At 36.0% G+C, this 22613-nt stretch overlaps 1 protein-coding gene across 3 annotated transcripts in view; it reads right to left on the minus strand.

Annotated features, from left to right (window-relative positions):
• Positions 1 to 22613, minus strand: part of Folh1 (folate hydrolase 1) — a 43288-nt gene that overhangs the window by 15012 nt on the left and 5663 nt on the right. For 2 of the 3 annotated variants that reach the window (XR_001200978.3, XM_003468600.5), the window contains exons 4-12: positions 21858 to 21959; positions 14941 to 15066; positions 13857 to 14043; positions 11438 to 11531; positions 7924 to 8022; positions 7584 to 7669; positions 6239 to 6358; positions 4097 to 4179; positions 2468 to 2531 (exon numbers count right to left, since the gene is read on the minus strand). Coding sequence is in view for 2 of the 3 variants with exons in the window: in XM_003468600.5 (XP_003468648.1) it covers positions 2468 to 2531; positions 4097 to 4179; positions 6239 to 6358; positions 7584 to 7669; positions 7924 to 8022; positions 11438 to 11531; positions 13857 to 14043; positions 14941 to 15066; positions 21858 to 21959 (961 nt within the window). In the remaining variant the exon portion in view is untranslated. The remainder of the gene's footprint in view (positions 1 to 2467; positions 2532 to 4096; positions 4180 to 6238; positions 6359 to 7583; positions 7670 to 7923; positions 8023 to 11437; positions 11532 to 13856; positions 14044 to 14940; positions 15067 to 21857; positions 21960 to 22613) is intronic. The other variant, XM_003468602.5, reaches the window with a different exon arrangement.

Genomic DNA, 22613 nt, shown 5'->3' on the forward strand with positions numbered 1-22613 from the left:
CATGTCTACAAAGACCACTGAAGGAAACAGAAGCTGTACAACTATTTAGCTGTAACATGGTACCAAACACCTACACGAGGTAGCAAGAGCAATGGCATGTAAAACTTACAAGGATAAAGTTGAGACCGACTAGTTCAGAATGTAAGCTGGACCCTTGCCAGATGTGTGGCCTAGGGACAGTTGCTTAATCTCTCTGAGTCTGTTTCCTTTTAAATACAATGCAGATAATAAAAACACTTAACCTCACAGGGAAATTATGAATGCTAAAGAAAATTTAATAGGTAAAACATTTAAGATGGTAACCACTATACTGCTGGCACATTGTGTGAGCTAAATCGTGAATCCGAGTATCAACCTGGGGAAACACCACAAGCTGAAGACCACAGTAGGACTTACTCCCTATTAGAGAAGGGTTTAAGAATGGTTTCTGTAGGGAGTATTTTACTTGTAAATTTTCTAATGTAAGACGTTAAAGAGTGATTACATATTGTACTGAGAAAGGATATTTAACAATTTTTCTAAAACATAAAACAAAGTGAGGCAAATGGTGTCCCAATCATACAGTACGTGACATTTTGTTTTTTCATTCTGCAAATTGTGAGGACACAGTTCTGGGTGATGACATAAAAAGGTAAACTCAGCGATTTTTAAAACTGCATGAAATGTCAATTCTTTACAGCTAACAATACTGAGAATATTCCTCTTTTCTCAAAAAAAAAAAAAAAAAAAAAAAAAAAAACATTCCGAGTATTTATGCTGCAGGGCCATGATGGAGAACCTTTTACAGACCAAGTGCCCAAACTCTAACCTAAAACCCACTTGCTTATCACAAAGTGCCACCACCACAACTAAACCAGCACAATGACATTTTAGTTTAGAAAAAACATCTCAGGCAACCCGTGATGTCATCGCAGTGTGGTTCGTGTGCCAGCTGCAGCATGTGAGCCACAGTTCACCACCGAGGCTGTGGAGCGTACACGATCCATCTGATTAGTTAGTTTAAATAGGAGTAACATAACCAGAAAGATGAACACTTACTCTGCACAAAGCAAAGGACTGGGAGCACTGCAAATACAAACCTTTTTTGTCCTTACAACAGTCTCTCAGGTAAGTGCTCCTGGTGACTGCAGAGGTGACAGAAGTCACACAAGTGGGAAACAGCAGGGCCAGCAATAAGCACAGGCAACGTAACGCAAACGCCTGGGCCATCAGCCCAATCTAAGGAGTAGCAGAACTGAAACGCGCTGTGTAAACTCACTCCAGAGACAGCGTGGCTTAGAATGGCAAAGAAAAAAATGTACATGCTGAGCTGACTCCAAATTTACGCCAGTAAGTTGACACGAATATACTTCTAATGCTCCAAAGAAAATAATTTTAACAACTTCATTTTGTTTATTCTTCCATTTTTTTACATCCATGCCGTAGATACTTTCTTAATGAGAGAGAAATAACCCAGGGGCGGAAACCAAAATACTGCTTGTTCCTTGATAAAGGTTACAGTTTAACAAGGCAGGCAGTTTGTAAAACAAATACTGATTTAATGTAAGTAATGAGTGCCACAAAGTTACAGCTTTGCTGACTGCTAACATTTCAAGGATGGGAAGAATCAAACTGAAGGGTGTACCACAGATTAACCTGAGTGCAGAGAACGGCGGGCGGTAACACCTCAAATGCTGCATAGCACCGAGGAACAGAAAAGCGTCATGAGGCCGGGGTGCAGTGACAAGCTCTGTTCCATTTTAGTGGAAACCGACCCAACAGAGCCGTTAGTCTAACCTTCTGCTTACGAAAGCCACATTCCTTCTCTTTTCCATCAGTTGCCATCCATTGCCTGAAGATGCTCTTATTCTCGCCTCTGAAATCCCAGAGCGGTTTGATTAAATCCCTCTTACAGTGCCTGCACAGACTGTAATCCAGGACTGATACATTTTACTATCTGTGCTGAAGCATAAAATCCAAATTTCAGAACATTCTTTGATAACCACTGACTCCCCCAAATGCTTGGAAAAGTACATTGCCGAAGATGTACTCAGTGATTATTGGTTAAATTAAAGAAAAATGCAAAACTAAAAACATTTGGTGAAAGATGAAATCTTGGAAATCAGTATTTTTTACAAAATTGGCATACGTGATATCATGATGAGTCTTAAATTCAAAGGATACTTACAAATATTCCATTCTGAATCATAAAACTCTTAAGTTAATGACTTTATTCAACAAGTGTTCACTAATCAAAGAAATGCTGCTTTCCTGAATCAGCTTTCTGCAGTGAAAAGCAAATAGATAATTTCAAAGAACAAAAACAAAGAAAAATTCTTCTAGTGCTTATGCACAGCTCAGTCAAAGATGGCAGCAGATTCCCTGATGACAAATTAAGGGGTTACCTCCTCTGCGAGGACCTGGCTTACTAATGAAACGGCTGCTTCTAACATGACCATGTTTTTTAAATGAAGCCAATAATATTTACCTTCTATAGAAGAATCAGCATTAATATAAGCCACACCACGTTCCTGAAGGAGCCTGGAATTCTCCTATAATAAAAAGACAAAACAACTATAAACCTATATTCATGTTTCTGCAGAATCTATAATTATTGCATGCAATGTTCTAAATTAAGCTGGCTCATATGAACCTCAAATTTGACACACAGGATTCACAAGAGAGTCGATATGAAAAATTCCCATACATATTACTAGTGCTAAACAATAAGCAAGACTTTTTAAACTCACATTTAACATAAAACTATCCACCTATAGGTAGCAAAGGGAAAAGGAATGAAATTTTTTAACTGCATTGTATTTTGCCCTTCAAAACATTCACTCAACAAATGCGAATGCTGTAAGAGACTTTTAAGTGGAAATCTACCCTCAAACATATCATTATTTTCAGCAGAAAACCTTGCTAGCTTCACAAGGAACAAGCTATTTGAAAGTCAAAGGCTGAAAAATTAATGAAGTTAAATCATAGGAATGTGATCAAATTCTCTTGTAGGATACCGCCACCTACTGGTTACAATTGATAACTGCATCTTTTTACAACACAACAAATGTAGCAACTTATTTTTGAGATATCAAGATTTTGATTCTCCAAAACATGTAATTTCCTAAGGATTCTTACTGTGAGATAAAAATGGAAAACAATATTCAATCCTTAACGATATAAATAACTTGAAAGAAACAAATCACACCCTGAAAATAGGCTCTTCCTGACACCAGCATGCATTTTGTTCGTAAAAGCTACAGCTAGGTCTACTGGAGCACTATCTTTCTCAAAGAAACTTGAAATTTAAGAAGTTTTATATAACATCTGGACCATAATAGGAGCCAAGCAGGTATACACAGCACATATACTTACTTTATATCTTACACTTCTATTACGTAAAGCTATAATAAACGCAGATAAAATTACTATTCAAGGATATACTAAATATGGTGAGATGGGACATTTTGCCTCACTTTTAACATTATTTAATATCTAGTGGATCATTATAAGCTACTGTATTTGTGAAAATTATATAATTTACTGTACAAGCCAAAGGGGCATTTAAGGATGGTTAGTATTTGCAACAATTTTCCAAGCACAACAGAATCATGATAGAAACCAAGCATGGACTGTTGTTTGGCTTCTAGCATATCTATTTATTATGAAACTCCTATAAAATAAAGATAAATTAATTTTATTTTCATTATCTATTTAAATTTTATGAGACACAGTCTTACTATATATAGTTCAGGTTGTCCTTGAACTCACTATGTAGCCCAGGCTGGTCTTAAACTCATGGTGATCCTCCTGCCTCAGCCTCTGGTGTGCTGGAATTACAGACATATACCACCATGCCCAGGAAGATAAGTTAAGTTTAACAGTTGGCATTGCATCTCTAAAAATGTTCAAAACAAACTTAGTTCTTTAGATGAGATGATTTTTCTTGTTGACTTCTGAACAACTTTATGCTGCTTCAAATGTTTTTGGAAAAAACTTTGAACGTTTTTTCATTGCATTTTTTCATATGACTGACAGTAAGGTCCTAACATGGTTTTTCTTTTCCTTTTGTTTTTTATTTGGTATTAGGGAAATTTGTAGGGAATTACCAACTTGCCTCTGCCCACTCAGTAGAACCAAGAAGACCATATTCTTCTGCATCCCAGCTTGCAAACAAAATTGTTCTTCTAGGCCTCCATCCTAAAATATATGGATACATATACAAACACGTAAGTGCTGGAAAATGCATAATAAACACAAGACGTTTTTGAAGCCTAAATGGGTGAGAAAATAAAAACAAGAATTTCATTTGTTGGCTAGAAGCATGAATTGTGGTAAAACAAAACAAAAAACTTACAAATTTCTTTTTTGAAAGACTTTAAAGGTGAACTTTCAAAAGAAAACTGCATGATTGTATTAAAAAGAGGAAAATGTAGACACAGGAAAATCTTGCAAGGTCCTAAGATATTCCAATAGCAGGTTTACTCCGATTGACTGCAGCAGAAGCCACCAGGGCGACATCTGCCTAACGTGAAAGATGACATCAGCAGGTGCTGCCAGTGTTAGGGTAGTAAGCCAGCTGGGAGAAACCCTGCAGACCGCTCCCTTTCTGATACTTTGTGAACAGCTGCTCAGTGGAACGGGTCGTGTGATTTCATCTTCTTCTTTGACAAAGGTAGCCACTGGGATTTAGTTAGCAACGGCAATGCTGGCTGCTATGGGAAACTGAATATTCATGAGGGAAGTCATATGACTTGGAAATTAAAAATACTGGCCTAGTTAAAGAAAGATCTTGTTCTGGTTTTCTCACCTACTAGCAGAGAGAGGGAACTTACTCAGACTCAGTCTCTGTTTCTTCCCAGTATAGGAAAAATAACAGAGGGAAGGAGAAGACATCATTTGACTACTGGGAAGATTAAATGGAAAATACTGCTTCTAAAGCATTAATAAATGCTTCAAAAATTTTTAGTTGTCATTATGTTAAAAAAAGTCTTAAGTGTGTTTATTAAGAATATTTATACTATAGCTGTTGACCCAGGGTTTCACTTCTGTGATATTTCTTAATGCACTATTCAAATTTCCTATATAATTTTCCTCATCATTTCATTCCTATAACCTACTCTATACCACTATAGTGATGGTTTGCGTTTTTCACAGGAATTTTCTTGAAATATCATAAAACTTTTTTTAGTAAGACTAAATAGTACCTAACTCATGAGTATATAAATTTAGATCGCTAATTCTTTGGTTTCTTATGACAGTTTTGTAAGCAAAAAATGATAGACACTCTGTATTTTACTTTATTTTGTCTTCTTGAAATAGGGTCTGAAGCTCAGGCTGGCCTTGAGCTCACTTTGCAACCCAGGCAGGTCTTGAACTCGCAACGATCTTCCTACCTCGGTTGTTAGAGGCTGGGATTACAGGCCTGTGCCACCACGCCCAGTCTTCTACATTTTATTTTAAACAGAGGTGACAGGTTTTTGTGGACTGGCAGCTATACATTACAGTGTGAAATCTATTTTCTCACTCTGTCAGACAGTATGAGGACTTACATAACCCCGGGAAAATCACTTAATTTGCTGCATCTTGCTTAACTTATCCTTAAAATGAGAGCAGAAATAACTAGATAGATCTTTCTCTGCTTGCTGTGATTTCAAAATAGTTCACACATGCAAACATTGTGTTTTCCTATGAAAATGACTATCAAATAAACTAAAGACGTTTTTACCCTTTTTATGGTTGCTCAAAAATATATGGCTTACATTTTATAGTTCCCAAAACCTTGTTTACAGAATCAGTAAAGAGAATGGATTTTCTGCTCTCACTGTGTAATAATCATTTCAACAGGTAATCATATGAACTAAGTTTTTATTTCGGTTTTTATATGGAGATTCTAAAATGAATGAATCGATGTTGTAAAGAGGACAGAAAATGGGGCCAGAGGAGCTGGGGAGTGGACTCTGCGGGCAGCGTGGGCTTCAACTGCTGGGCTGTGGCCCCTCTCGCTTTCATCTTCACGGTTAGTTAAAACACCTAATTCCTTCATTCCTTTATTTCAGATTATACCTTAATATATACACACCAAAATACAAATATTCTATAAGTGAAAAATAAGTACACAATGTAATTAACTGACATTAATGCGTGTGTGGATATTTTCACCAGTACCTGGTAATGGCTGAAGTGGTATTTTTAGACTCACTTTACAGAAGAGGAAATTGAGACTCAAAAGGAAGTCTTTCCTCTTCGTTTTTATTACCTTCCTTTTTCAGTGTCCCAAAGCTTCTCACGATTTCATGAACCACAGCAGCTCCGCTCTGAGGGTCAATGCCGCCAAACACCCACGAGTCCCGGTGGCCCCCAAGGATGACATACCGATCTGAAAAGCAACATGTTACGATTACCCGTTATTCTGGGTTAATCACCTCACAAACTGCAAATGTCTCAACACACAGGACTCAGAACCCAAGGAAAACAACAAGGTTCCTGAAGGCTTCTTCCAACTTATCATTTGGCTCTGATGTTGGTATGTTTCCTCCATCTGCAGAAAGCATGAAAGTCCTACAGGAGAATTATACTTCAAGACTAAGCACAGAAGTAATTGCAGGAAAGTATGAAATTACCCTAACCTGGCTCTTCACCCCTCACACGCTGTTTCCTGTGTTTCAGAGGAAGAGAACAGAGTTCACCACTTCCCACTCTGATTTGATTTTCAAGGTACAGATCAAAAACTTCTCCCCCTCTATGAACTTTTCTCTGTCTTCTATGGGACAGGAGAATTGTTCTGCCTGGTCAGATCTCAGATTTCTCCAGATCTTTTCACATTTATGTGGGGTCCATTGCCAAACTGTGAGTTTTGTCCATTTGTCCCAGGTTTCTTAAAATCCCAGTGCTCCCAATGTTTAGCACAGCGGTCCTACACCAGTAAGCATAAAGGTCTGGTTACATATTGTTCAACCATCACTGTAAGGTTATTCTTGATTCTTAAATGAATGTATATGCCGTAAGTAACAGGCAATTTAATTGTATCCGATTTGGGAAGACATATAATCAACTAGTTCTTCAGACACAGAAACACAGTGAAGACCACATATAAAATTTATTAATCTGCATGTCATCCAAAATCACACAAAAATTATGTGTCTATATATTATCAACTATAGTGTATAAAATAAAATTGTATAAAGAATTCCTTAATTCAAGTTTACCTTAATTTTCTGAGTGCTATTTCTTGTACAGATAGCTATAGCCACCATGAAGATATGTCATTATGCAAAGTATACGCTAAACAAAACCAGAAAGTTCAGAGAAAATACCTCAAAACTCTCTCTCCTTGCTCACCTTCCCTTGACCCTTCAACTGAAACACACAGTTAGCACTCACCTTGGTCACATGCCCAACCTTGCACAAACATTCACTTTCCTTTTTTTTACAACATGCATAACAATACAATAATAAGTAATATTTATCTATTTTGGGCTTAGGTAGATTTGTGAAGGCAAAGATGTGCTTTTCTGCGTTCCCCTTGCACTGCAGAGCTTAGAGCAGTACACGGCACATATCCCTAGCTCAATCAGTATTTGCTGAGCCCATGATTCACTTACCTGGTTCCACTGCTCCTCTGAGGGTACCGATCACGTTGTAAATTCTGGTTACTTCACTGCTGGAATGGATGTGCATCCTGACTTTCCTAATGCAGACATAAAGGACACATACATCAACATATTAGCTAAGAGATTAGCAGCACACGTTTTGAAATTTCCCATCGCTGCTTAAAAAATTTCTAATGTACAAAAGCAAAATCTACACTGGCCAGTTTTAATGATCTGAAATAACTGCCCTCTTCAACTTCTGGTTCTGTTTCCTGCTAGAACTAGGCAAATTTTACAGTATCTATCATAATTTTTTTAAAGGGTCCATGTAAGAGAATTAAAATCTCTTAGCTGTGTAGAAAAGTTTCCAGTAAAGCCAGGTCCCACGTTGTAGGGCACTTGGAGACTTCCTTTCCAGCTGCTGTCTGGTGGTGCTGAGCCTCCCATGTGTCTGTTGGACACAGAAAGAAACATCTATACATAACAAGTTAAAATGTCCAACAATTTTCTTTTTTGAGCATCAGCTTTTAATAGCTTCTGTGAGTGACAGATAGTACAAAGAGCTTTATATACAGCATTTAACCCTTACTAAACCTCTTAATGTTTATTATTATTCCCACTTTACAGGTGAGCATCATGAGGTGAAGATTAGATAATATGCCTGAAGTCATGCACCTACTGGCATGAATCTGAACTCTCTATTACTAGAATCCAATAATAAATTATATTAAAAGTGCTCCGAAGAACATGCTCCGAAAAAAAAAGCTTGATGTCTACCACTTTGAAATTTTCTATTTTGTTATTTCTCCTTCTAATAACCCTATTCTCAAATATGTATCTAGCCAACTTTACAGTACTTTCTCACACATAGGTAGGAAGACAAGAGTAAAGGAAAGATTTAACTAACAGCTCCTTAAACCTTCACGCTATTTTTCTAAATGTGAAGATGTGGACTAAGTGATCAGCTACAATGTGCCAGTAGCCCCCAGTAATGTCTTGGCAGGTGACTAAGAAACATCACGCTAAGGTTTGCCACTGGCAAGATGGCAACTAGAGTCCTTGTCACCTCACTTTACCGTGTCTGTCTTCACTGTATTCAGAGCGTAGACCACCTAAGTCTTGGTTTGGGCGTGAACATTAAACATGCCTTCTGTGAATCACACCAGACAAACGAATATGTTACAGACAAACTTAGGAAACTAACCCAGGATTCAAAGTGCATAATTTCTACCTTAACTGTAAGTGCTGATGAAAGTCCAGCTGTAAGGCAGAAACAGACTCGTTTGGGCTTGCAAGAGCCTTTTTGTTGCCATTAAGAAAGAATATCCAAACCTTAAATGCATTTCCATAAATAATGCCTGGATAAATGTTACTTGAAATGATACTGAAACGTTTAAATATGAAATGTGGAGTTGAAATCTTCCACGGTTTTCTTGTCATAAATCCCTGCACTTTACATTTTGGAGAGGGGCACATGCTACAGGCTCCTGGTTTTTCCCTTCTCTGTATATAGGTGCTTGAGGCAATGTGAATGCTTGACCTCGAATAATTAAACAATCAGTAAGTTTAGCTTCTCATGAAAAAAATAACTGGACATAATATTTGATTTTAAAGAGCTCTACAGGAGAGTAAATTTGTTCTCTTTTTTGCCTGTCTCACTAGGGAATTTAGCTAAAAATCAGAATTTTAAGTAAATAACTATAAAGTTATTTATATTTTCACATAAAGAGCATCAAGTATTATTAGAAGTATTTTGTAGCTAGAAAGTAAATCCATCAAAGCATCAGAGTATTAAATATTCAAAAAGTTGTACAAGGCAAATGTGTATGATTACACCAAAAATATTTGTGCAATATTATCAACTAATAATACTGTTTTCTTTGGGGTAGAAATACATAAAGAGTAAACTTTTGCTGTAAATCTCTCCACCTCTTAGTTTTGTAAATTTGTTTCCTTTTTAAAATGAAACATAAAAAATAAAATAATCAGGAAGAATAAGCAACGATGTATTATAAACAACAGGGGTAATGAGCACAACATATGGAAACTGCCACTAATGAGAATCATCTAAATCATAAAACAATAAAATAAAATGCTGAGATTGAATTGGTCCCACAAGGAAAGGTAAACAGATGGTTAGAAAAAATATAATAGTTACATACAATGATCTAACACATTAGTAAAGGAAATACAACACATGCATGGAAAAAATGAAGGTTTTACTCAATATATATTACTGAGACAGACATGTACTTAGGTCTATCCCTTATTCCATCAATTAAAAAAAATGAAGACAGAATGGTACACATCTGTAATGCCAGCACTAAGAGAGGCTGAAGCAGGAGTACTGTAAGTTTCAGTCCTGCTTAGGCAACTTAGTGACTCAAAGACTATTTTGAGTCTGTCTCAAAATAAAAAATAAAAATATATGAAGATAAGAGTTCAATGGTTGAGCATCCCTGGTCACAATACCCAGTATAGCAAAATAAGTTAATAAATATGAAAATGAAAATGAAAGCATTGAATATTAAATTATCAAACCCTAAGAACATTAGACAATATAAATAAAATTTAAATACATCTCTGACAAGACTTGAAAGACTGATGTTCCATAAATATGTATAAATAGTACTGAATTTAAAAACCGGTAATCTGTAGCATATTAATTTTGACTTGACCTTTGGCAAAGATTTACTATCTACTATGCTAAATGTGCTATGTTCTACTCAATAAGGAATAAAAAATATGTATGAGAATTGTGTATTTCTACCCAAGAGTTTATAAGCCACTCAAAAAGATACATATAAAAACAACTACAACATATGAAACAGAATACAGAGCTGACGCATAAGAGCCTCAAAACAAAAAAAGATTAGCACACTTCCTCAGACTGTCCTTAAATTGGACACATAGTCCCAACTCTCTGCATATCAACCGCCTCATCTATAAAAAATGAGGGCCCTGCAATGAAGGAGTCATAAAATGCTTTCTCATAAATCTAGACTAACGGCAGGAATGCTTTGAACTCAAAAAAGAAAAAGGACAAACTGGACGGATGCTTTCAGAATAATCTGTGCTCTCCCCTCCTAAAGGGTAGCAGAGAAGGAAGGACAGATGGACAGAAGAACTAGGGAGGAAAGGGGAAAGCGGGTCCATGTCAGCTTAAACAATAATGCATCTGTAGAAATTTCAGTATTAAAAGCAGAGAAAGAAGAGACAAAGACTCAAAAATAAAATATGAGTAGCTATCACACTGTATCCTTTTGGATTCTTCAAGAAGTAGAAAATAAAAGAAATGCACCAGTAAAAGCTTGTGAAGGAAATAAGCAGGGTGCTAGGGAAGGCTAAGGAACCTATCAACATGCAACGCAAGTCTGACACAGCAGAAAGGAGAGAGCAAAGGAAGAAGAGATGGAGCCATGGGCGCACCATCTAGTAGAGCAAAGTTGTTAAGGACTCCACAAGCCAGCGTTTCGCATCTTAAAAGTCTTGTGCCTCCCAGAATAGACTCATCTTAGCCTCCTTGCCTCACTGAGTCATTGCCTAGGATCACCTAGAGGAAGCACAGCTGGGATGCAAACAGGATGAGGGGTTTCAAAGTACGGTGGCTGGAAAAATGGATCAATTACACCCCCTGCAGTTGGAGATCTGATAGATTCATTTTCATGCTGCTATACACTAGATACCCATCTATTAAGTACACTACAGAACTTAATCCATATTCTATATAATGATGATGCAACTACATGTTCCACTCATCTCCAAAAATATCAGTATCCCTTTAAAAAAGTATATAAAAGCAAACATATGGAAAGTGCCAATAATGAGAATCATCCAAATTGTCTGTTTGTTCCTTGTGAACTTACTCTAGCAGCCTCTGTGCATCATAGTATCCAATTGGATGAACAGGAATATGTGGAAGGCCAACAGCCTCTGTAATTCCATGCCTATAAGCATATTCTGAAAGTATAATGAATACATTCCAATTAAAACTCAATCCCTTTCACCCGTAAGTTACATTAAACACAGTTTAATTTTGCTTCTACTTTGCAATGGTGAAAAATTCATAATTCCAAATGTTGGCAAGAATGTGTAGCAATTAAAATTCTTGTGTATCGCTTGTCAGAGTTTGAAAAGCCACGTTAAACTAAAATATACACTATGACACAACACAAGAAGTATGAAAAAAATCTATATACACAAAAGGATCTTACAGAACCATTTAAAGCAGTCACATTTATATTATCCAACAAATTTCTGACAATAAGACAAGTAACCAATTTATGTATGGTACCATAACACTGTGCTACCAACAATTAAAACTAACGTGTGCTTACATGGAAAATCTCACATGATTACACCGAGTAAAGCAGTTCTGCTCAAAAAGACATCTACCATTGCACTCCATTTTAAGTGCAAAGCCAGAAACAAATACATGTTGTTAGATATAAAAAAATGGTTGCTTTTAAGAGGTGCATTGAAAATTGACCAGAAATAGACACAGGAGAACTTTCTGAAGTGATAGAAGTGACATTTTATTTTGGGTGACACAGATTTCCAAAATTGATTACAATTTTCAAAACTTATGTAATTTTTCAAAACTAAACTCAAGAACTATGGATTCTAGTGTATGCAAACTTTATTGCAAAGTAAGTATATTCTGATACAATTTTTCAAATTTAAGAAAAATTAGAGCTATATTTTTCCTTTTTCCCTCTAAGTTCTTAAATTACCTAATTAAAAATTTAGGCAATTATACAAGCCTATTTTTTATGGATAAAATGACATGACATACTGGATAAAACTTGTTTTCTAATTTTCAGAGCAGTGGTGAAAGGCCATGGCACACATGCCACAGTGGTCTGTCTGTCACCACTAAAAGTCCTAAAAGGTTCACTGTTACTGAGTGAGAGTAAGATGAATAGGTCAAAACAGTAGACAAAATGGTGATTACTATCTCTATTTTCCTATATATGAGGTCTACCTAGTAATCAGAACTAAAAAAGAAGAAAAAAATGTAATGGAACACAAGGGAATTCAATTAAATGTTAGCCCCATACAATAATATATTTTCCTCTAAGATTCCCTAATTTAGATATAAAGATCATCAACAGAAATATTTCAGCTGATCTCTGTAATTTCCACGAGTTTAGCTCTTTATAGGCAACAATTGAGAAGTTGCACCTTTTTAAAATTTGGGAATAAAATAGCAGAGTAAGTAAAGTTCAGGCAGATTCATATTGCTTTATTATGGAACAGTATGTGTTATGTGAAAAAAGAAAACAATCTATGACACTGTTCTTAGGAGAATTTATAAAGCCAAAAATACACATAAGCCCTAAGGAAATCTACAACTTGATAGAAAAACCAGATGAATAAATATATAAATGCCACAGATACTCTAACAAACTTTTGTCTATGTTATACAAATTTTGTTTTGAAATAAATGATCACAGATACTTGTAATCATCATCAGGTAGTGGAGCCCATCCAAAATAATTTAGTTCTTTTTATTAGTGGTTTGCAAGGCATTATTTCAACAGTGGACAAGCATGGTGCTGAAGCCCTGAAACCAGACTCCTGTATTTAATCCCAGCTCTCCATGTGGGTGTGGTTATCTTGGGGACACTGCTTACTTCTCCTAGTCTCACTTTCCCCGCCCCTGTCAAATAGAGATCATGACCACCACCCCACCACCCCGCCATCTATCACCCTAAGGTTAATACACACAGAGTGGTGGCATTAGGAAACACACCCGGACAGTTACTCCTGGACAGTAATCTTTGTATAGTAACACAAGCAATGTGCCTTTTGGGAGACTGAATACTCTGCCATTTAATGAATTTATATAAGAATTTCTGTTCTATTTTTTTGTTTTCCTATTTCTTATGAACTAGAAAAGCAATCGAACAAATGAGCATAAACAAAACTCCAAAACTGAAAACTATTAAATTAGGTTGAATTTGTCAATAAAACTCTCATGTGACACCAAAATCTGACTTGAGCAGTCATGTGTCTATCTGTATTTCTTACCCCTACTTTCTGCCAATATTCCTATAAGGTGGTACAAAAATTTTTATATACGTGTTTCTTATGTTCTGTCCCAGTGATATGAATTATATAGTATATGTACCATATTGTTTAGCTAGAAAAAAATCTTATATTTGAACTGTGTATGTTCCAAAATACAAGTTTTTAAAAAAACAGATATTCTCAGTACACTGTATCAAAGGAAACCTAAAATGCTGTTACACTTTTGGTAATGTTTGAGGCCTGACCACTCACCATTTGCTGGGTAACCTGGTGTGAGAGGGTCCCCTGCACCATTAAGATTTAATATATTTCCACGCTGGACACCACCTCCAGGAAGATTCCATCCATCCGGATAGGATGCCACCCCAGGAGCAAAGTAATCAGCAGGATCTGAGTACAGAATGACTCCTTTGGCCCCTGCCAGCTGAGCGTTTTTAACCTAGAAAACAGGCGCCCTTTTCTTATTTAAGCCATTTGCCTAGATTTGGTAACACTGGTTTCCCAACATATATTTAAACCAGTAGTGGAGGTTTGTCTCCAACACTTTGTTGTTTTACTTAACAAGGAATGCATTACAGAGAATTGCCTTTTGCATTTTTCTAATTCACGTTCTAAAAATGGATCAGCCCTCAAAGCAGCGGATTTGGAAAATTGCTGTGTCAGCAAGTATTTGCTGCTTCCTTCCACGAGTCCAGAAGTGCAGTAAGCAAGAAGACTCCCGGGCTGGATTCCTATTTGATACATGGCTAAAGGGAAGTATCTCAAATTTCATTCTCACAAGAGGAAAAAAATAACCAATCAAGCAACAGTAACTTCAAAAATAGCTATGTGAAAATTTCTTCCATTATTTATAACAATTTAAATTTAATATTCAAATTTAATTTAGCAAATGTTTTTCAAGATAATATTTAAAACAAAGACATTGAAAGTTAACAAGAAACCCAGTGCATGTTTTTTTTTGTAGTCACATGAAAAATCACCGATATGGAATAAAAAAAAATCTGCTGTGTCCACGCTGCCCTACACTGGCTGAATTCTGGTGATCTGATTTAAAACCACTGCCTGGGGGCTGGGGATTTAGCTCAGCGGCATAAGCGCCTGCCTTGCAAGCAGGCAGTCGTGAGTTCGATTCCTGGTACCGATAAAAATGAAAAAGACAAAAAAAAAAAAAAAAAAAAAAAAAAAAAACCACTGCCTGTAAGTTGCTACATGTGTTGGGTCTGAAATGTAGGCATTTACAAAATATAAAGTGGTCACAGCCCTCAGAAATTTTAAAAAATACAGTTCCACATGTCAGGTAACTTTATATTGGAAGAGAAGGAAAGATGACCTGTACCTTATTTCCTCTGAAAATTTTCCCATATCTGGCAATCACAATCTTCCCAGAGCAATTAATCTTCATGTCCTGCTCCAGTTTAAAGAAGTCTTCAATTCGTGCATAGTTAACATACACTAGATCCCCCTGTTGAGATCAGCAGTGAGTTACTATAAAGTAGGTTCCTCTGTCGAGGGATGTTTGATACATTTGAAAGACTGAAGAATTAAAACCATACAAAAGGGTCAAACATGAACCTAAATAACAGAATTAAGTTAATTTAAATTTAGAAAGTAGGTTGTTTAGAGACGTTTGAATTAGGTAAAATTTTTATTATTAACAAACTAGCACTATCCTTTTCTCTGATCATCTTTTTTAGTGCATGTGTATTTATAATGTTTACATTTCTTGTGTGGAGTTGACACATGTCACCTAAATTCCTTCTTTCATCCATTTTCCCTTCCCTCCTTCCCTCCTCCAACCATCTCTTGATCATCTTTCTTTTTGGAGGGGGGTACATGTTGTTTTTAATCTTTTATTTAGTACCTATAAAGATACAGATGCATTTCCCCAGAAAAATGCACATAAACACTACCATATGCAGTCAGAAGAGGTCAAGCATCCGGGTAAAGACGCCCTGATGAGACCATTGTTTTCTTTAGGGTACTTCCATAAGTATGGATGTTCACAGCCAGCAGGTGAGGAAGAATGAACAGGTTTGCAGGTCTGGATTCCACCATTAGTAAGAGCCTGTGCAACTATTGGAGAACCTCTGAGTCTCAACATTCTCATTTGTAAAATGACATGCTGAGTTAGATCAGCAATCTGTCATCAATTTTGTTTCTCTACTCTTTAATTTTGAAAAGTGATGTACTCATCCATATATTTTACAGACATCTAAATTTTTTCATACTTTTAAGTATCTGCAAAGAATGTAATTTTAGCACACTATCAATATTAACATTTGTAGCCACACATATAATTTCAGAAGCTTATAATTTTTGTTATGTATACAAAGGAATGTGAATACTGTGTGTACTTATGTATCACTCAACATCACCCATTTAAAGAAATACACGCACGCATTCCTCTTTACTGTCAGAATGCTTTTTGTCCATGAACTTGTATTTTGTCTCCTTTCTCCTGCAGCATGTTACTGTACAGTGTATTTTCCATGGCTCTAGGATGCATTGCTCGAACACTGCCTCCATGAAGGACTTCTTGCTTCAGCTGCAGGGAGACTTTCTGGGCACTGCCACCAACTAGGACTCCTTTAGGGACTGCCTCAGCTGCAGCCAACTTGCTCAAGGTCACAGCTCTTTTTCAGATGCCAAACATTTAACAACTGATTGAGATGCACAAATGAAGACCTGAACATCTCAGTCCAATGCAGAACGATTGTGAAGGCTACTCCAAAGCTCTGCTGTCCCTGAGCTAGCATTTCAGTGTGACTGATTCCTCTGCCTAACCCAGCTTCCTCTGTGCCACAGACATAGACTACGAAGGAACACTCCTTAATTATCATATAACACATCAAACCCCATTTCAAGTTTTATTATCTTGGATCCAGGTATGCTTGAAAGTCTTCTATTAATCACTCAAATTTCCTTGGAGATATATATATATATATATAAAAGCAGCTTTGAAACTTCTATTTCCTATGACAGGCTGCACGTTAAGAAAATGTTTCAATGGCATGTCATTATTATTGTTATATCAAAATAAGTCAAATAGTCCCTGAAGAGTTCTATAAGTAATAGATAACAAAATTTAATGAGAAATCTCTTAATACGATAAATGGAATGATAAAACATTGTCTTATAAATCTATGTATAAATGAGTTATTGCTAGAGTAAGACAAGCATCAAAAACAGTCCTATTCACATTTCTTGTTTCTACATGGAACATATGAGAAAAGTTTTATTATGAAATTGTTATATGCATAAACCTTAGTCAAATAACAACCCAAAAATCACACACTGACCTATCTTCCGAGTTACTGTTAACGTGTTAGCTGGAAACTTAATTGGTTTGAACTTTCATTTGCAAACTAAATGCAAAATATCAGACTGGATAACAAATTTGCAACCCAGGTAACAGAATTGTTCACTGTTAACATTGAGCACATTTCTAATAGTCTCTTTTTTCTGCAGTCTCAGAGATTCTTACAAATCAAAGAAATACTTCATAAGTGCTGTAGGATAAGTGGGAGACATTTGCCATTTGCAAACCAAGAGGAAAAAGTGACTGTAAATAGAAAGGTGGGGACACAGTAGCAGCAGGGTCTCACCACAAGCCAAGTCTCAATTCCAAAACAGAGTACACTGGGCAACTGATGACCCGGAAACCAATTTCCTTAATGGGCCCCATCCCTGCCAGTGGGGCGTTTTTATGCTCCCCATTTTGAAGCCCTGTCCCACACGGTTTCCAAAATCTTGTAATTTTATTTTGGTTATAGTTTTCCTTCTTGACTACATTTTGCATAGTATGCACATGCTAAATTTACACCACGTACTAAAACAGAGCTGTTTCAAAACTGAAGCTAAGATTCATTTGACAGATTTGTTGAAGACTTATAAGCCAGAGTTCCAGGCAGTACACAAATCCCTGTGGCTGAGGAATGTTCATCAGTGTAGATGAAGGAAAATAAGAAGATAAACACTACAGTTACTTTCTAAGCAAATTATTTAGTAAAGATTGATACACAGAAAAACTAAAGTTGATATATAGAATATATAGTTCTATATATTGATATATAGAAAAACTAAAGTTAATTTAAAGAGAACATGCAAAAAATGAGGTAGTACTTGAGTAGGTATAATTTTTTAATTAAGAAGGAAATATTGCAGTGATGACATCTGAATCTTTGCTTCTATTAAAGGAATAGTTTGGTTACAGGTTGGCCTCGAATTCACAGCAAACCTCCTGCCTTAGCCTCCCAAGTGCTTGCTTTATCACACTGACAGGAATACTTTTTAGCTACTGCATCTTTTCCTAAAATCAATGTAATATTACTGTGCTATTAATAACAACACTGTAATCTGATTTATAAGTGCTAACCCACACTACAGTACCTTCTTTTCCTATTTTAACAGTGGCTACAAAATTGTTAACCAATTTGATTTCAGGAAAAAAATAAGCTTCCTACTTGAAATTCATCCTGAATGACTATCACCGACTTTTCAATTTCTCTAAAGTGGCTATCTTTTGACAGACTGACAATCCTCACAAAACAAATTACGATAGAGAAGGGACTGGAGAAGACATTAGTTAGAAAATGACAGTAAACTCTGAAAATGAAAACAAGTGATAGGTAAGTCCCCTTGGCACTTCTCAGATGGCAGTTGTCACTGTTCCTCAGAAAAAAAGCTTTGTTCCCAGACAATGGCCTTCTTGTCTGATATACACTGTACTATTGTTCTGTGACTATGAATAAATACAATCTTGCAAAACTGACTTAGAATTGTCTCTGTTTACTTCAAGGTTCTAACTTCCTGCCCTGTTAATAGAGAGAGAAAGAAGTGGGCGACAGGAGCTGGTTCCCAAAGCACAGTCCCAGCATGATGTAGGTAGGCCTTGTCAGACACACAGACTTGAGTCCTCACCCAGACTACTGAGGCTTAAGAGGTAGAAATCAGAATTTGTGGCTTAGAAAGCCTCCACTTTAATACAAAACACAGAATCACTAGATTAGACTAACTTGTCAAAAGCAGGGCCCTATACTCAACATTCCAGGGAAGTTGGACATAGATTCAAAGATTACGGATGGTGAAGTGTCTTACACACATATAGGAATACCTAACTTATAAGAGAAGTGGCAGTCTACTGGCTGAAAAGCATACAAGCCAGCCACCGTATTTGACATTTGAACATAAATAGCAGTCCCACGTCAAATAACATACAATGGTACCTCGGTTCATGAACCTAATTCTTTCCATGATTCTGGTCACAGAATTTGTTCCACAGTTCTCGTTTCAACTGAGCTGCAAGCCCATAGATGTAATCAGATTCGTGAAATGAATTCTGTGACCAGAAGCAAAAGAATTAAGTTTATGAATCAAGGTATCACTGTACTCCTTCAATCCTGTCATTACTCTGAAACTATTTAAGCATACTTGAAAGAAATGTGATTATGATCTCAATGATGCTTTCTTATGAGCAAAATGATTATATTAAGATCTAAAACTGATTTAGTGGATGCTAACTGGTTTTTCAGAAACCTACATAAACAACCTGTCTTCCTGTCTTAATTCATAAAGTATTTCTACATACAGAATCTTTTCACTGTTCTATACATTTTCCATTGTATTTCTTTTTCCTTTTTTTCTTCAGTACTGGGGATTGAAACCAAGGGCTTCTTACTAAGATATATCCCCAGCCCATGTGTTATTTTTTATTTTGAGACAAAGTGTTGCTTACTTGTCCAGGCTGGGCTCTAATTTGTGATCTTCCTGCCTCAGCCTCCCACAGCGCTGGGACTACAGCAGAGTGTTATCATGCTCTGCTAATTGCTCTCCAACTGGTTCACACTTATCTAGTAAGATTTTTAAAGTGAATTTGATTTAATAACTATATTAAATAAAATTCCCTCATTACATATTGTGATATTAAATATTATTTGTCTATGTTTATCCAGTCTATTATTTTTAAATGAAGATTTTTCATTAATATTTTTGTATATTCTAGTTATATAAATATATTACTGTAAATAATTGAAAGAATAAAAAAACCCAAAGGACAAAAATATATGGAAACAATTTGACAGAATCATGATTAAGGGCTTCTTTTCCGTAAAGGACAACACACACAAAGTGAACAAAGAACTGAAAAATAACAGAAAACTATTTACAATATCTAAAACCAATATGGGATTAATAATTAAAATATTTAATAAACCCATACAACTTAACATCCAAAAGGCCAGAATTTCAACAAGAAAAGTCGCAGGCAATCATCAATCATTTCACAAAAATATAAGCCAGAGTAGTTATTTATGTCTATGTTTAGTGGCAATAGCCCTCCTTTGTAATCAGAAATGTGAGTTAAAACAAAAAAACAATTAAATGGTCAAAAATTCTAAAGTTATATTTATGAAGAGCTTATAAAACCCGAGGAAAGAAGAATGTCATTCATTGTCAGTGGGAGTATAAATTGCATTGGGTGGCTCTTTGGAAATGAAGGCTTCGCTAGAACCCTGCAATCCTGTGGTTGGCTTACTGCCCACAGAGATGCCCTTGCAGGCCTCTATTTGGACATATAAGAGTGTATTTACCGTGGTTCTTTCTGGGATAATAGGAATTTAGAGATAAGATGTGTGATCATCACTAAGAGGATGGAAGAGTTAATTGTGGTGTGCACAGAAGATGAAAAGGTATGCAACAGTGAAAACTAATGATCTGCTCCTGCATAAACCCACACAGACAGATTACGATGGAATATACTAAGAAATCATATAAGGTCTAAAGTATAACGGCATATACATACATGTAAAGGGCATCAAACACACGCACTTCATGTATCTTCAAAAACACATACGTATTTAAGGACAAAACACCTTAGAATGAGTGTAGAGGGGAGAGGATTGGAAAAATGGGACGGAAAGTAAGAATGAGACACTAAGTGAAAACAAAGTAAATAAAGGACCTCACAGAGTCAGATTCTTAACACAGTAAATCTAGGTAACATCAATATATCTGAGACCCAAAACATACTCTCTTCATTCCCAACCATTATACCCTTTATTTCATTTTATCTCAATTATGAAATAATTATAATGATGGCAAGCGTATTTATTTTACATCAATTTTTAATTTGAGGTACGAGGGATTGAACAGAGAGTCTCTCACAAACTAGAGAAGCATTTTACAACTAAACAAATCCCTGTCCCTTTTTACTTTATTTTGACACAGGGTCTGCTAAGTTGTTCACACTGGGCTCAAACGTGCAACCCTCCTCTCTCCATCTTCCAAGTAGCTGTACCACCATCACAGGCTTATGTGACAATTTTAAAAGAACACACATTTTAACACTGTATTATTAAGTACAATGGAAACTGCTTATTTTAAATAAATTTCATACAGCTAACAGAAAATATTCTATTGTTTGTCACTTTTTGAAAAATCACCAAGAAGTTAATCAATTAGCTAGTCTTCAGTATTTTGCTATAGAAGAACAAATAATTATACACTCACCAAAAGCCAAGTACTGTGCAAGAATCTGGAGATTAATTTTAAAATTTCAGATGATACTCATGCATAGTTTATTAAGGAAACTGCAAACAATTTTGTAGAATGTACAAGCATGCTCTCTTAATTTGGAAATAAAAATAATACCATTATTTAAGCCCTTTGAAAATTAACCAGTTTTCACAATTACAGTAAAGTATGTAGGATATTCACAAAACAGAAATTATTTACCAATAAAATACTAATGTGCTAAAACACAGAAATTTTAGATTCTTGCTAAAATTCTGTGCTAGACTAAAACAACTGATGTCTAAAATAATAAAAAAATTGATGTCACACAATGTCATTTACGTAAGTTTCTAGAAGAGGAAAAATTAATATATAGTGGTTTAATAATGGAGTAATATTTGTTCTGGGGTGTATGGAGTTGCATAACAAGGGGTATAAGAGAACATTTTTGAAGCAATGCTAATTTACATATTAAGGAGTTTATATTAAATAGGTATACGGCTTTTCCAACAGCCAACAAAAGCGTAAGTTTGTGTATTTCCTTGTGGTAAATGTTATCTGAAAACAAACACTGTGCAAACATACACAAAAATCAATAGTCCTTTTACTTACTGAAAATTCTTAGTTTCTTACATGTGGGAAAAGGATGAATTTGAATTCTATAAAAACTCCTCTTCTTACCCCTTAATTAGGGCTGCGTTAGAAGGGAAGGGAGACCCTTACTCTCCCGTGCTGCATGCTTACCTCTGGCACTCCCTGTGGAGAGAAGGCACTGAAAGGTGGTACGATGTCTGAGACATTTTCATACCCTGGGGGTGGTGGTTCAAATAATGAGGTGTTGAAAACCTAGAGAAAGAAATGCCACCATCAAAAAGTAAATCAGTTGAAGTCTGGTTACTACCGTCAAATAAGGCAAAATGCAAAGCATCTCTTCTGTCAGTAGAAGGTTAATTAATCCTTCAGTATTATGAGAGCAGATACCAGATCCCCAGCACTGTGCTAGAAAGTGGGAGGGGGGGGAGAAGAATAAATTTTGATCTGTTCTCAGAATCCACTAAGGAGACACAGATCAAGCCACAAAACAAAGGAAACCCAACAACCAGATAATAACTAAGTATAGGGTAAAGTTAATAAATAACTGAAAAAGAAGTTCAGAGGAGAGCAATTATCTAAAGAGAAGATACTGTATCTTACAGGAAGAATTAGCAATAGATTGGGGAAAGCAGCAAATCTCCCACTCTGCTATAGAAACAGCTGCTTCACGGAAGAGGGGGAGTAAATTCCCCAGGAGGCCCCTTAGAGAAGCTAAAAGCGCTAACTTTTGATTTAGTAAACAACAAAACAAAACAAATACATATTGTATAGCAGTCACAGGGACTCAGTGCTAACATTACCTAGGAACAAATTAAATATTAATTTCAATTTAAAAATTTACATAATTGGCAGACTCATATCCATAGTATCTGGATATACTGAAAAACATTTACAATGATTTTAAAA

This window comes from Cavia porcellus, unplaced genomic scaffold, assembly GCF_034190915.1.
Source record: "Cavia porcellus strain 051 isolate PalLab524CR breed Dunkin Hartley unplaced genomic scaffold, mCavPor4.1 scaffold_9, whole genome shotgun sequence".
Classification (NCBI taxonomy): Eukaryota; Metazoa; Chordata; class Mammalia; order Rodentia; family Caviidae; genus Cavia; species Cavia porcellus.